Source organism: Coffea arabica, chromosome 3e (assembly GCF_036785885.1).
Source record: "Coffea arabica cultivar ET-39 chromosome 3e, Coffea Arabica ET-39 HiFi, whole genome shotgun sequence".
Classification (NCBI taxonomy): Eukaryota; Viridiplantae; Streptophyta; class Magnoliopsida; order Gentianales; family Rubiaceae; genus Coffea; species Coffea arabica.
In genome coordinates this window covers 45,969,407-45,984,810 of record NC_092315.1, presented here as the reverse complement: position 1 = coordinate 45,984,810, position 15,404 = coordinate 45,969,407, and the positions used below count along the sequence as shown (strand labels likewise).

Here is a 15,404-nt window from a genome sequence, read left to right as displayed (position 1 = left end):
TATCATAGTGCACTAATTATTTTAGGACCATTTTATATGTGAACTAAATTTAATTTAAATTATACAATAGATTATATATGCATGTGATTTTCATTTATAATTGTTGGATCCCATTTTTATGAACAATCTCCCAAGGAAACAAGTCCAAATCATATTGATTTTCTTATATTAATTGTTATACTAATTTTGTCATTTTTATTGTTATATTATTTCTCATTTTGTTTGGGCTTTAACTCGTACTATTTCTCATGTCCCAAATGTAAATTTATTAAAACTTTATCATCTTATTATATTCATAGGTGTTAAATTATAAAAATTGTGATATATAAACAAGTGATATTTTATTTATAACTAGGAAGATTTGTCATTATTGTTATCCAAACTTTCAAATTTTTTAAAAATTGAAAATGATTAAAAACTTATAATACGACAAAATTTTATTACATATTTTACGAGATTATGTGAAAAGTCAAAAAAAAATTTCATAGTATTTTAAAATGTATAAATAAAAAAATGTTTAAATTATGCCTATAATCATGTATTATACAAGTATATTACGAGTACTTACTAACTAAGGTACTAAGCATTAATCATTAATAAAACATCTTATTGTTATTTCAAATAAATTTCCTAATACTAGTTTGAAATATGTTTTAAAGTAAAATTGTACATGTGTCCCAAAAATCAGTAAGTTTTGATTATTAATCAAATTTACCATGTTATCAATAAGAATTACTATTTATGTATAAAAATTTATTATTACTTGAATTAAACTTGCTCTCTAAAAAGTAAGTTTGGGATATGAAGTAGTAATTTATTTATTTAAAAAGTAAGTTTAATATTTATTCCAATTTACCTTTTGAAGTATAAATGTTACTAATTTATTACGGTTAACTTACTATTTTAGATGGAAAACTTACTTTCTTATCTTTAAGTGTTATCCTATTTAGGTGGACAGGTCCATCAAGTAATCAAATGGTCGCTAAAAGTACAACAACCTGTTATTTCAGGTAAAAAACTATTTCATTACCATAACTATCCTTACTAAAGCATTGTCCTTAAGCAAAACTAAGCTTTGAACATATACATTATAGCTGTCAAACAAACCTATTTAATTAAATTTACCCATACCCGTCCATGAATAGATGAGCATAGGTATTTTAAATTTTTGTATATAGGTAGAAATGGGTTACCCAATAATATCTATTTATTTAAATGGATTATTAGGTAACCCATCAAACCCAATTAACCAATTTAGAATTGTATTCTCCCAAAACTCCTCTTTTCCCCCACCCATTTTTTTTTCAAAATTTTCATTTTGTCATTATGTTAATTACTTTTGTTCATTATTATCATTATTTGTTGGTTTTATCTTATCATTTTATTTTCTCTTAGTTTGTTAATTTACTCATTTTTCAGCATTACCAATTTATGACAAGTTGCAGCCTCTTTTTTTATATTTCCAAAATGAAATTTTAAATTTACACACGAAAAAATACTAAAGATTCAAAATTTTTGAATTAATTTTTTATGTTAACTTTTATAGTACTTAGTTCAAAATTTTATATTCTTACTGTTTAATTATTAAATAGTATGTAATTTTGCGACATCGAGTACAGATGAGAAAAAAATTGATAATTAGACTTATTGAACATTATAAGTAAATATTTAAAACTAATGATGGGTGCAAAGGATGGTATAAAATGATAACTTAGTATGCAAAAATGAATTTAAATGAATTTACAACACGTTAAAATAAATGAGTTATAAATGAATAATTGGGTTACCCAATTCATTTTTTGACTTTCCCATTTATATCCATCTAATTAAATGAGTATAAATGAGTTGACTCACTTATACCCATTACCTATTTTACCCAACTTAAACCCACCTAAATCACTCATTTTGACACCTTTAATATACACTGATTTCACAAGGTCCCAAATAAGGATATGTCAGGGATTTATGTTTTGGATTGTAAACTGCGAAACTCTTTCCAAAATTAAATAACATTTCTCCACCCTTCGACACAAAGAAGGGTTGGCAATCTGTCAATGGTGATCCATACCAGGGGTCATCCATATTTGTAATTGAAACCATTTTAGTCCAAGATTCTTTCACGCTATAAAGGTGCCCTCCTAAAGCGAATAATCTCCGATCAAAAGGATTTGCAGCCTCTGCATATTCTGGCTGTTCCACCTGTCCATATGTCCCATTTGTCAAATCAAGACTAATGATTCTTGTCCCAAGGTCATATGGAGGCAATGTGAACCAGTGTAGCTTCCCACTCGCATAACAAAAATCGAATTTATACGGTTCACAGTTAAGATCCTCTATCCTTCTCCAAGAGTCTGTGTTTAAAACTGTAGACATCGACCTGAATCGGCCAATCATTACCAACATTCAAAAAGAATTCTTCTCTTGAAATTACAATTAGTTTGTAGTCATCAACAGACGCATCATACCCACATAAAAATCTTCTACAACTCCCCAACCTCCGAACCAAATCAGGTAACCTTTTGGACTTTCTGATCTCAGGATTCCACAAATAACAAGACTCATTCGATGCCTGAAAAAAAAAAAACCAACCCATCGGAGTGTAATGGAGTCAACAGAAGCAACACAAGAGTGAGGAGCAGCTGGAAAGAAGGCGTGAAGGGCAAAGTGAGGAAGGCGTGAGAAGGCTGGTGAAGACAGAAAGAAGGCGTGAACCTAGGAGCACGCCTTTCCTGGACCATATCGACCGAGGATTCTGGAATAGACACGTGTTAGAGGCCGATTGATCTACTTGAAAGTTACTTAGGATAGCAATGGTATAAACCTTGGTGGTCATGTAATAGTTAGGGACGGACTTTTTGGCAGATTTGATCTTGTACCAGAGAAGGAATATCCTCTCTGCAATTCCCCCTTTCCCAGGCTTCCTTTATGTTTCTTTCCCCTTCTTTCCTATTCCATAATCTTTGTTCTCTGTTAGTTATGAAAGTTCACTAATGGAAATGAAGTTATTCCTCTAACTCTCCAGATTTTAATGTTTTATTCATTCATCATTATAATCAAGTTTACATTATTTCTGCAATACATCCTTCTTTTTCTGCTGCAACTCTGGTTCTGAACCACAACAGGAGCAACCCAAAATCTTTGTAGGTTTTTCCCACTTCCGGCTGTTGGGTTCCAGGTAAGGATATACATCAGTTGGCTCACCTATTAGTCAAGGTAAATCAGGGTGGAAAGAGCGCTGCTCCAAGTAAAATGTCCAAAGGTAACAGCGAGTAGTCACCCTGTGGTGTTCAAGACCGTTGTTGTTAGAGGATTTATCTAGACGGGTTCGGATGAACTTGGGGTTCGAGATCAAAGAAAGCCAAGATTTCGAAACGCACCTGAACCTCAAGAGGGTTTTGACGGGAAGCCTCGAGAGGATTTCAATGATGATTTCTGTAGGAACATAATAATTGATTGAGGTTTCTTCTGCAGCTTTCTCTGAATCAGGATTTGAAGTAGAAGAAGAGGGGCACAGTGTTTTGAGGATGATTCTTTGTCTCTCTGGTTGTGTGGCATGGGAGTTCATGGTGTAGGGTTTTGGGATGATTTGAGGTTGTAGCGTTGATGACGTTTGTGATTAATAACTTATGCTTCAAGGAAAACTTGATGGATAGAAGATTTCCAAATCTATATATATCACATGATTTCCAGATTTTTTTAAAATGGATTTTTTTTTCTTGGTATGTCGAATTTTATAAATTTATTCAGGAAAAAAAATTTTATGACATAATTTATCTATTAAAAAAATTATTTCGGTTGGCTCTTGTGAAGATATTAATTTTTCTCATTGAAATGCGTACTTGTATTGTAACCATGAATGAGGATTAAGAATAGAACCTATAATTTGAATAACCTTTTAGTGTAAATATTACCAAAATACGTGTGGTTCTTATTTAAAAGTAAAAATTTAGGAATCTCGATCCAAGCATATAATGTTTTAAAAACTAAAATATTCCCCCCAACTTAAGTTAATTCTAATCGTATAAAATGATTGTATTATAGTTTGAATTTTTTTTTTTAAAAAAAAGGTAAATTACCTTTTACCATCTTATAGTTTTACTTTATCATATAAACCCTTACAGTTTAAAAATCTATACATGATCCCCTTATAATTTTGATTAAAGTGTCATCGCAAGATTTTTACGTTAAAAGTATTGGTCAACATTAAAAAGTCAAAATTAAACTAATAAATTAATAAATTTAACCTTTGACTACCTCTTTTTCTAACCAAAAAACAAAAAAATTAAATAAAATAAAAATAGATAATAAGAAATAGAAAATACGAAATCTTTAATCGAATAACTATTGTATAAATTTGTAAGAGAGAGATAACTATTCATTTTGAAAAGTAGATCTAGTCCAAATTTTTAACATGAAATCTGGAGCACTTTATCTTCTTTTTTCCTCATTTTTTTGTAATTTTTTTTTTTTTTTTTAACTTTGCGCTGTGTTTGCCACGCATGGGCCTTAACAACAAGAGACGAGTGTTAGATCCTCCCTACAATTTGTCAAATTTGTGACCTGAGAGTGGCTGACTTGTAGTTTCGGTAACAAATCTGATAGTAATTTAAAAAAAAAAAAAACTTAAAACGAGATTTCAAGCATTACAAGAGAAAGGAAAAATGGGGAAGGCCTGAAATTGAAAGACGAACCAACAATCTCATGGCTACATGATAAAAAGTTTACACGTTAATTAGGGTAAATCAGGAGGCTAGACAGCCTCCTTTTTTCACCCTGACAAATTGCTAAAATCACCAAAATTAGCCTCCTTTTTTCACCCTGACAAATTGCTAAAATCACCAAAATTTCCGAACCATGGATTTATTGCCAGTATGTACATCCAACGTTTTTTTTTTTTCCATTTTTATAAGTTTTTGCAAAATTCTTTGCATTTTTTATGCAAAATTCTTTGCATTTCAATATTTTTTTATGCAAAATTCGTTTTTTTATATTTTTAATGTAAATGTAGTGACTTCATAAACGAAAATTGCATTTGCTGGAAAGGGTATTAGGGTGTGGATATATAGGTAATTCAAAACAAACTTTGTGCAGAGTTAAATACATCTGATTTGTGTACGTATTAGTCTATCATCAAACTTATTTATTAGTAGCTTAGAATTGGATTGTACTCAATTTTAATGCAGATGCATATAGCTTTATGTCAATGGAAAATAACTAGCTACGCCATAAACAAGCTGGGATAGTGGGAAAAACCCCTGCTACCCCCTGGCACGTCCAAGCCAAGGTAAGCCTTTTCTTCAACTCCATTTCTTTCTTGACACCGGATGATTAAATTTCAACACTCAACGCTTTTAGTTGGGCAAAAAATAAAAGTTAAATAGAATGTAGAATATTGTGTTTCTTTTCTGAAAAATAAGGTACCCAGTTCATACATTTGTACAAATTGTAAATTTTTATGGACCAGTCATAGCTGCCTCTAATCCTCTGAGGATTTTAATACGCTTGTGGATTCTCTTTGTTTTTTTTTTTTTGTAGCAAATTTGTTTCCTACGAGGAATTGAAAATGAATCAAGTAGAATTGTAGAAATGTGCCCGTTCCGATTCAAAGAAATACCAACACAAGCCACACAGAAAATCGAGTTCTATTTTTGGTAGGGATAATTTCATAAACCTCCCCTTAGGTTTTAGCTATTTCACTTAGTTCCCTTGACATTTTAAAAATTACACTTACCTCACTTGATTTGACATTTTGATAACCAAAACTTGAAATAAAGTGAAAATTTTAATGAATATCCTCAAATGCCCTTATCTTATAAAGTTTAATTTGTTCTTCTAAACAATTGTAAAGTAATCTAGCACAATTATTAACAAAAAAAAGAGGGTCAAGTTCTTCATACGCATATTTGTTATTTAATAATCAACTATGATAATAAATCTTTTGCTATAATATGTTATTTTACATAACTTTATTGGGGCATATAGATTCTTTTTTCAATAGAGAAGAAAGTGTTATTTTTTTTTTAAAAAAAAGTTTGTGGACTACTTTTTTTAATAAAGTCTATGGACTGGCTTAGTAATAGAACTACCATAGTTTGGCAGTGATTTTGGGCCATTTGGTTTTAATTATTGTTGATTTATTCTTGATTTTGATACAAAAAAAGAGTTACAAAAAATGGATGATGTTAAAAGTTATCAAAAAAATTCCTAGTTTAACATTTGATTTGGATAGATATTAAGGATAACATTATTTAATTCTTCTATACTTCTAATCAAGTATAAGAGAAATGAATAAGAAGGAAAAAGGAAAAAAAATTATGAAATCCATCCTTTGCATAAACATGGCAACAAGAGAGTTTTATTAAAATATTAAGATTAGTATTATCATTTTAAATGGGTAAGGGAGATAGGTGTAATTTTTGAAATCTTAAGGGAGCCAAGTGAAATTATCAAAAACCTCAGGGGAGGTTTCTGAAATTATCCCTTTTTGGTAAGCAAAGGAGGATAGAGTACTTAAACAGCGATTGGAATATCAAGCTAGCCTGCCAATTGAGACTACTAAACAAGGAAACGACAGTCTCTTCAATTGGACCTCTTTCCAAAAATCAAAATGGGAAAAACTCATAAATAAATGTTTAACGGCTATGAAATATAATGAAAATAAGACTAATAGAACGGAAAGAATGAATACTCATTTTGCTGGAAGCATGCAATACTTTTTTTTTAAAATTTTTTCTAGTAGAGGAGAGGTGAGATTTTTCAAATAAAAAGAGAGACGGGGATTATAATTCAGGATCTTTAAATCCTAGAGTCTTAACCTGAAAGCAGGCAACATGTTAACACATCTTTGGTGTACACATTTATCATTTAGTTTTCTAAGCCAATTAGGACATATCTCTTGGGCATCCAAAAGGACCACCAAGCTAGAGGTTCTAAAGTCTAAACAATGACAAGAATATGCCATCAAGAGCTCTTTTACACCAACTCATTCCCCAGCAGGAGGCAAGGAACCTACTCAAAATATATTTAATTTTTAAGGAAGCTGGAGGAATTTGAATACAACATTATGTGGAGGTAGTGGGGTTGCTCAAAAAATTATATGGAGCATGGGATCTCAGGCTCTGAAGTCAACACTTCCACAGTTCCACCAGAGAGAGAACTTTTTTGCATAATAGAAACACAAACTGATCTTGTTTCCCCCTTTAATTGTTGTAGTCAAGACTTCATCCTAAAATTAGAAGCACAAAAAAATTAAACTTCACTTATTATCTGACTAAGACGAACACAAAGATTGGAAAAACTAAAACTTAGTTTCGCATTTAGCGATAGCGTGATGCATGACAAGGTCATAAGAAGGTTTAACCATCATATATATTATGCACATAAGGCAAGGTAACATTTTTATTCTCTGTCAGTATATAATTATTTTTTTTACACTAACACGTTTAGATCATTGATAGCGTGTTAATTGTTAGTAATTTTATTGTTAATTTCCCCTTTTATTCTTGCCAAATATTGTTTTAGTTATTAATATTTACTTATATTTGGTATTGGGATTTAATTTCAGGAACAAAGCAGAAAATTACCAAAAAGGAGGGACTTTTATGGGAAAATGGAGACTTCTAAGGACCTTGGACTCTTGAATTGGTGGGGACCACAAGCTAGTGAAAGGCATTTAGTCATTTGGGCCTTTCAAAGAAAGCAACGTAGAGAGACTTGGATCAAGAAGTAATTTGGAGACTTTGTCCACATGTGTGGGAACCACAGGAAATAGCTTTTAGGCTTCTTTCTTTTGGCTTTTTAAGGGAAGACGTACAGAAGCAAAAGGAGATTCCTAGTTTTAGTGTAGTTTTTAGTTTAGTTTTAGTTTCCTTTCTTTCTTTCTTTTGACTGGCCTCTGACACACGCCAGATGTTCGACAATATTCCCCAACGGGAAAAACATCTTTTATTCCTTGCTTTCTACTAAAAACCGCCATGCCTTTGCAATCCATTACTTCGTGTGGTGATTTAATTATGCGGCGTGGCTAAACCTTCCTTCTAGTCAAGGGGACAACTGACGATTTGGTTCGACAATTACTGTGAGATCGAATCTGTTTTAATTATTTTCTTCATTTATTGGTATTTGTATGTTCCTTGATTTTAATTGTTGTGGCCTTGTGTATGATTGATTAGTGCGCAATAATTAATTATTCATATAGGGTATTTTTGCTAAATAGGGGTAATTGAATCCGTACTTGTTCATTATCTCTATCTCAGTAGCAACTGGCGTAATTGGGTTTATGTCAGGGGAATATACGATCTAGTTTAAACAAACCCTCGTAGCGTGTTTGTTAGTTAGGATTGGGCCTTTCTAATTATTAATGCAATCTAGAAATTAAATCCTACGGTCGTACCTAGGGTTGTTTTTGGGTTAGAGAAATAGCTAACGGTCATACCTTAGCTATCGATAAATTAAGGAAAGGTTGGTTGTTTATCGCGTGCATGACAACTATAACCAATCTATTAATAAAAGTTGGAATTATCTACGAATCAATGATCAGTGCATGAACCATTTCTGAAGTGTACCCTTGGCTAGAGTTTTCCCTTAATTATTTCTCTTAATCAATTATTTTCTGCAGTTAATTTATTTAGTTAGCATTTAATCCAAAACCCCCCATACTTTGAACTCTAGAAGAAACGAATTATCCCCAATCCCTGTGGATTCGACCCTACTCACCGCTATATACAAAATCTGTATTTTTCTCGAGTAGGTATTTATTATTGCACAGGTTTGACACCCTGTCAATTTTTGGCGCCGTTGCCGGGGACTGGTGCCTGATTAATTTGTTTCTTTTTGAGTTTATCTTGTTTTCATTTTTTTTAATTTATTTTTCTCTTATTTTTTCTTTTTTTTATTATTATTTTTTATGGCTGCTAACATTCCATATTTTGATGATAGACTGGACTTTGTTCCTGAATGGGGTTATGAGACTCATGTTTTCCCTAATGATCAATGGGCTGTTGCAAATTGTGGAACTTATTTTGATTCACGTTATTCAACTGACACATGCCCCGCATTTCAAGATAATCTAAGCGCCCCAATTGATACTTTTGGAGATTTTCCACCCCAATATCAAACGCAGTATGACCCTTATTCAAACGGGTATGATCAAGTATGGTGGGATAATTCCAATTTTAATTATGCGACGGGGCCAATGGATTTTCAACAGCAAGAGTCTCAGCAATCATCCTCCGTGTCAGGTATGTCTCTTGAAGAAATGTTGGGATTACTAATTGCTAATACAAATCGATTTCATCAGGAGACACAAGCGAGCCGTCGCGACCTGGCGGATCAAATGCGTCAATTGACATCCAGGATAGAGCGATTAGCTTCTCACCTTGAAGAATTGCCCTCACAAACCAATATCAATCTTGAAAGAGATGAGAGTGCAATTATCTGGCCAAATGACATGAAACTGCAAGAGTTTCAGGGAAACGGATTTAAAGATGCAGTTGAAAAGGAAGTTGAAGTGCAAAAAATGAGACTCCAGGATCAACTCATTCAAGTGAATGAATCCAGTGAACAATCTCCAAATGCGGTGACATCCCCTCCACTCCTTCATCACTATTCTCCTGAATCTTACTCTTCAATTCCTGTTAATGAAATTGACTTTATTATACCAGACAATTTTGAATTTCATGACAGGAATAAATTAAGAGTGGCGATGGCAAGATATCTTGTACCAATAAATGCAAGTGAGGGAGGAGTGAATGGAGAATGCAAATTATCATCGACTTGTTTGGTGCCATTTACTAGTCCAGGGAAGACCGTAGCTCGTGAGCTCAAGGATTACTCTATTTATGATGGTTACTAGGATCATATTGAAGATGAAGCATTGAAGCGAGCCACAAGATTTTATCCCCCGTGAACAAGCATAGCATGTCTAGCCAAAGACATTAAAGAAAAGCGCTACTTGGGAGGCAACCCAAGACTATTTGTTTCAGTTTTCATGCATTTTTGAAGTTTTAGTTAAGTGTTAGTGTCAATTAATAGTTTGATGTTTGGTGGCAGGAGATTAGTAGTTAGACGTGCCCACGCCAGGTGGTCACGCCTGAGGGAAAGGAATTTTCGTTCATGATCTGCAGACTCTATAGCAGTTAAGCGTGCCCACGCCAGGTGGTCACGCTAAAGGATCTAAAATTTTCGACGGGTGGTCAAAATGACTAGGGGAAGTTAGGCGTGCCCACGCCTAGGCCAGAGGTTCCTTATTCTAAAAAAAAAAAAAAAAAGGGAGATAAAATTTTTACGAAAGCAATTTCAATTTTTGGAGAATTTCGGTAAGACTAGTTAAAACCAAAAAAAAAAAAAAACCATTTTAATTTCTTTTTCTTTTTCTTTCTTTCTTCCTTCTTCTTCCTTTTCTTTCTTTTTCTCCTTCTTCTTCCTTCTTTCCTCCATTGCCGCCGCCGAACCCAGCTTCCCAGCACAACCACCACCACCTCGCAGCTCCACCTCAGCTCCACTTTACCCACAGACCACGGCCGCAGATCTTCTTCCTAGCACGCTGCGGATCTTCTCCATCGCGCGCTGCTCCACCAGCTCACGGGCCTCTCTTCACTGACCTGCCGAGCGCCGCCGCCTGCTCAAGCTCCACAACCACCACTTCGCCCCAGCTGCCGCAACAGCCGCCGCCTGCCCACTTGCTCTCTCTTTCTCGCGCGCCGCCCGGGCAATTCCAGCCCAGCCCGCGAGCCTGTTGCCCTTCACCAGCCGTGCCTCTCTCCACCTTGCCGACGCTAGCCACCTCAGCACCTCCAAGCTCCACCTCACGGGACCCGCTGCTACTGTCCGCCACCACCCCAGCCGAACGCCACCAGCAGCTCCCAGCTCTTCCTCCATTGCCGTACGTCCAGCCCCGCCGTCACCATCTGTCAATTTCTGACAGGTGGAGTCTGTTTGATCGCCATATTCGTTGGAATTGACTGCGTTCAAGCACATTGTTGGACGTCCTCGGCCATTGACTGAAACTGCTGCATTGTCTGGAAATTTGCTGGTTTGAAGTTCTCTGTTGCACTCTAGTTCGCCTGGATCAAGACGCACGTCGGAGCTCTCCTTCCCTCTACAATCTTTCACTGCCACGCACTACAGTAGCACCATTTTCACTCCACCGTTCCCACCTATTCCATAGCCGCCCGAGACCTTCCACCACGTATTCAGGGAAGTGTAGTTGTCCTATTCGCTTTCTTTACTTTATGATCTCCATTGAGGACAATGTCGGATTTAGGTGTGGGGGGAAAAACTGTGGTACAGCTGGTATTTCTGGTGTTCAGCTTTTAGTTTTTTTCTTTTCCTTTATTTTCGTTGTTATTTGTTCTATTTTTCGTTTATTTCCTTTTCTTTCTTCCTAGTGGTCAGTTTTTTTATTTGAATACCAAGTTTGATGTTGGATTGTTGTCTCTAATTCTGCTATTGCTAAGTGTTATTAATAAAAAGGTATCCAGTTGATGTGGTTGAGTTCAGGAATATCTCTTTGGTGAATAGCAATAATTGCTTAACTTTTTCAATTTTTGGTTAACTTTTCTAGGCATAGGGAATGATTGTTGGCATTTTTCATGTGAATTGGTCCAATTATTAATTTTAGTTCTCCATGTTTGGAAATTTGAGGCTGGCTGCTGTTATTTTTGTGATATTTTGTAGTTATTGTGGTATGGTTGCAAATAAGAGGTGACTGTACTCCGCTGGTTATCACTACTGAGTAACCGGGGATCTTCATCTAAAGTGTCGATTCTCGCATCAAAAGGTAGTAATTGCTATGAGTGCGTGGTCCCGTAGCGATTGGAGCTGAGTAACCGGGCTCCTCCATCTACCAAATGTTGGAGTTCGCGTCAAAAGGCTCTAATGGCTAGAAACTAAGTCTTTTGTTGTTAGTAAAAAAATAAATAAATAAATAAAATAGCGAAAAAAAAGTAAAGTAAAGATTGTGTTAGTATGTGAATAAGTCAGCTTGCCGGTTTGTGATCTTAATGTCGAGATTTTAGTTAATAGTTGGACCATTTGCTAATAAATGTGAGCAACCATTCCTTTTTCTTAGATTAGTTTGCTTTAAATTGGGGGAGTTGGTGGTTGAGAAGCTAACCGGAGTGGTTTTTCTTGGATCTCAACTGTGATGCTTGATATATGTTTTTCTGGGTATCTTGGCAATATGATAGTTAGAGCAATAGCTATTGTCAAATTTTGGTGTTCAATTGCTGTTCTTATGCTTGAGAGCAAGCATGATTTAGGTGTGGGGGGAATTGATAGGGTGTTAATTGTTAGTAATTTTATTGTTAATTTTCCCTTTTATTCTTGCCAAATATTGTTTTAGTTATTAATATTTACTTATATTTGGTATTGGGATTTAATTTCAGGAACAAAGCAGAAAATTACCAAAAAGGAGGGACTTTTATGGGAAAATGGAGACTTCTAAGGACCTTGGACTCTTGAATTGGTGGGGACCACAAGCTAGTGAAAGGCATTTAGTCATTTGGGCCTTTCAAAGAAAGCAACGTAGAGAGACTTGGACCAAGAAGTAATTTGGAGACTTTGTCCACATGTGTGGGGACCACAGGAAATAGCTTTTAGGCTTCTTTCTTTTGGCTTTTTAAGGGAAGACGTACAGAAGCAAAAGGAGATTCCTAGTTTTAGTGTAGTTTTTAGTTTAGTTTTAGTTTCCTTTCTTTCTTTCTTTTGACTGGCCTCTGACACACGCCAGGTGTTCGACAATATTCCCCAACGGGAAAAACATCTTTTATTCCTTGCTTTCTACTAAAAACCGCCATGCCTTTGCAATCCATTACTTCGTGTGGTGATTTAATTATGCGGCGTGGCTAAGCCTTCCTTCTAGTCAAGGGGACAACTGACGATTTGGTTCGACAATTACTATGAGATCGAATCTGTTTTAATTATTTTCTTCATTTATTGGTATTTGTATGTTCCTTGATTTTAATTGTTGTGGCCTTGTGTATGATTGATTAGTGCGCAATAATTAATTATTCATATAGGCTATTTTTACTAAATAGGGGTAATTGAATCCGTACTTGTTCGTTATCTCTATCTCAGTAGCAACTGGCGTAATTGGGTTTATGTCAGGGGAATATACGATCTAGTTTAAACAAACCCTCGTAGCGTGTTTGTTAGTTAGGATTGGGCCTTTCTAATTATTAATGCAATCTAGAAATTAAATCCTACGGTCGTACCTAGGGTTGTTTTTGGGTTAGAGAAATAGCTAACGGTCGTACCTTAGCTATCGATAAATTAAGGAAAGGTTGGTTGTTTATCGCGTGCATGACAACTATAACCAATCTATTAATAAAAGTTGGAATTATCTACGAATCAATGATCAGTGCATGAACCATTTCTGAAGTGTACCCTTGGCTAGAGTTTTCCCTTAATTATTTCTCTTAATCAATTATTTTCTGCAGTTAATTTATTTAGTTAGCATTTAATCCAAAACCCCCCATACTTTGAACTCTAGAAGAAACGAATTATCCCCAATCCCTGTGGATTTGACCCTACTCACCGCTATATACAAAATCTGTATTTTTCTCGAGTAGGTATTTATTATTGCACAGGTTTGACACCCTGTCAATCATATCATATGACGACGTGAATTTAAATTTGAAAATCAAATTATATATAGAAGGTACAGTAACCTAGGATTTTAACAGTTGTAAGTTGTAACTAAGAAGTCATCAGAGATCACCCTAATTGCATCACACTGGTAAATCATTTAATTCGAAAGTAACTGTCCTATGAAGTAGCAAAAGAATTTCAATGAAAGCTTAAACTCACAATCACTACAAATCAATGGTACTTTATGCATATTTTAACAATTGGTCTTCAATCATGAACAAATTACCATGATCATGAGCAATGAATAGTTACTGCAATTGAAGAATTAAGGGAGAGCTCGACACTTACAAGAGATACAGCAGAGGAAATCATTGCGGCTTTCATGTTCAATCATGGTCATGAAGCAGAACTAAGCTCTGAACGTACACTTCTAACCCCAAAGAATAACTCATATTACAATCAAACTTAGGATATGTCTGGGATTTATGTTTTGGATTGTAAAACGCCAAACACACATCAAACTTGAACAGAATTTTACCGTCTGTTGACACCAAAAAGGGTTTGGTATCTACTTCATACCATACCTAGGATCATCCAAAGGAACAGAAACCACTTTAATCCAGGATTCTTTCACGCTATACTCTTTCATAATCCAAATATCAAGACCTAAATAATAACCTTGATGGTAACAACACAAACCAAAGCACCCTCCTAAAGCATGCAAGCTCCAATAAAAGCAATTCCCATCTCCAAATTCGGGTTGTTCCACCTCTCCATAAGTATCATTCGTCAAATCGAGACACCGGATTTTTGCCACACTACTAAATGTGGGACATGTAGTCCAATGCAGCTTCGAACTCACAAAACAAAAACTGTTTTCATAAGGGTCACCCTTAAAACCCTCAATAGTTCTCCAAGAATTTGTGTTTAAACTGTAGACCTCTATAATAGTATCATGGGCCTCTGTTCCCTCAATTGAAATTTTAAATACTTTGTAATCATCAATAGACGCATCATACCCACATACATATTTGCTTAAACAAAAATTACATTCCCGAGGAACCAAATCAGGCAATCTCTTGGACTTTTTGATCGATGGGTTCCACAAATAATAACTCGAACATGAAACAAAAACCAAGCCTTCGCAAGAACCCAAAATTTCTGGACATGAGGTGTCGTTGAGTTCCAGGGAAGGATAAAAGTCAGTTGCCTCACTTAGGAATTTAGGTAATTCAGGGTGGATAGAACACTGTTTCAGGGGAGATCTTGGACAGAGAGAGGACTCGTCAGGACCAGCAAAAATGACCCTGTGGTGTTCAAATACATCGTTGTTGGAGGATATAACCAAATGGGATCTGATGAACTTTCGGTTTGAGATCAATGAAAGCCAAGATTTTGAAAGGCACCTGAACCTCAATAGGGCTTCAACGGGTAACCTTAAGAGGATTTCGGTGATGATTTCATCAGGCACGTGACAACTGATTGAGATTTCTTCTGCTTCGGATTCCGGATTCGAAGTAGAAGAAGACGGGCACTGTATCTTGTGGGTGTTTTTGCCTCTCTTCGGTTGTTCAGCGTGCCTGTCCATGCCTAGGGTTTAGGGAGGGTTTGAGGATGCAGTACAGAAGACGTTGATTTAAATTATGCTTCCAAACTAAAAGTCAACTCCTGAAAAAAATATTTATGACATAAATATTTCGGCTAAAAACCCAACAAAAAAAAAATGTTTGTTCTGCTCCAGTGCTCCTTACTCAACTGAAATTCTATCATTGAAGCAAGTCTTTGCAGACATGAATAAGGATTTGCTGACTCAA

The 15,404-nt window shown here is 35.2% G+C and overlaps 1 protein-coding gene across 1 annotated transcript; it reads right to left on the bottom strand.

Moving 5' to 3' along the window:
• Positions 1–14,158: 14,158 nt before the first annotated feature.
• LOC113737714 (F-box/kelch-repeat protein At3g23880-like) lies at positions 14,159–15,178 on the bottom strand. The gene has a single exon (XM_027264897.1). The coding sequence runs from the start codon at positions 15,176–15,178 to the stop codon at positions 14,159–14,161; it is 1,020 nt and encodes a 339-aa protein (XP_027120698.1).
• Between the last annotated feature and the right edge of the window lie 226 nt (positions 15,179–15,404).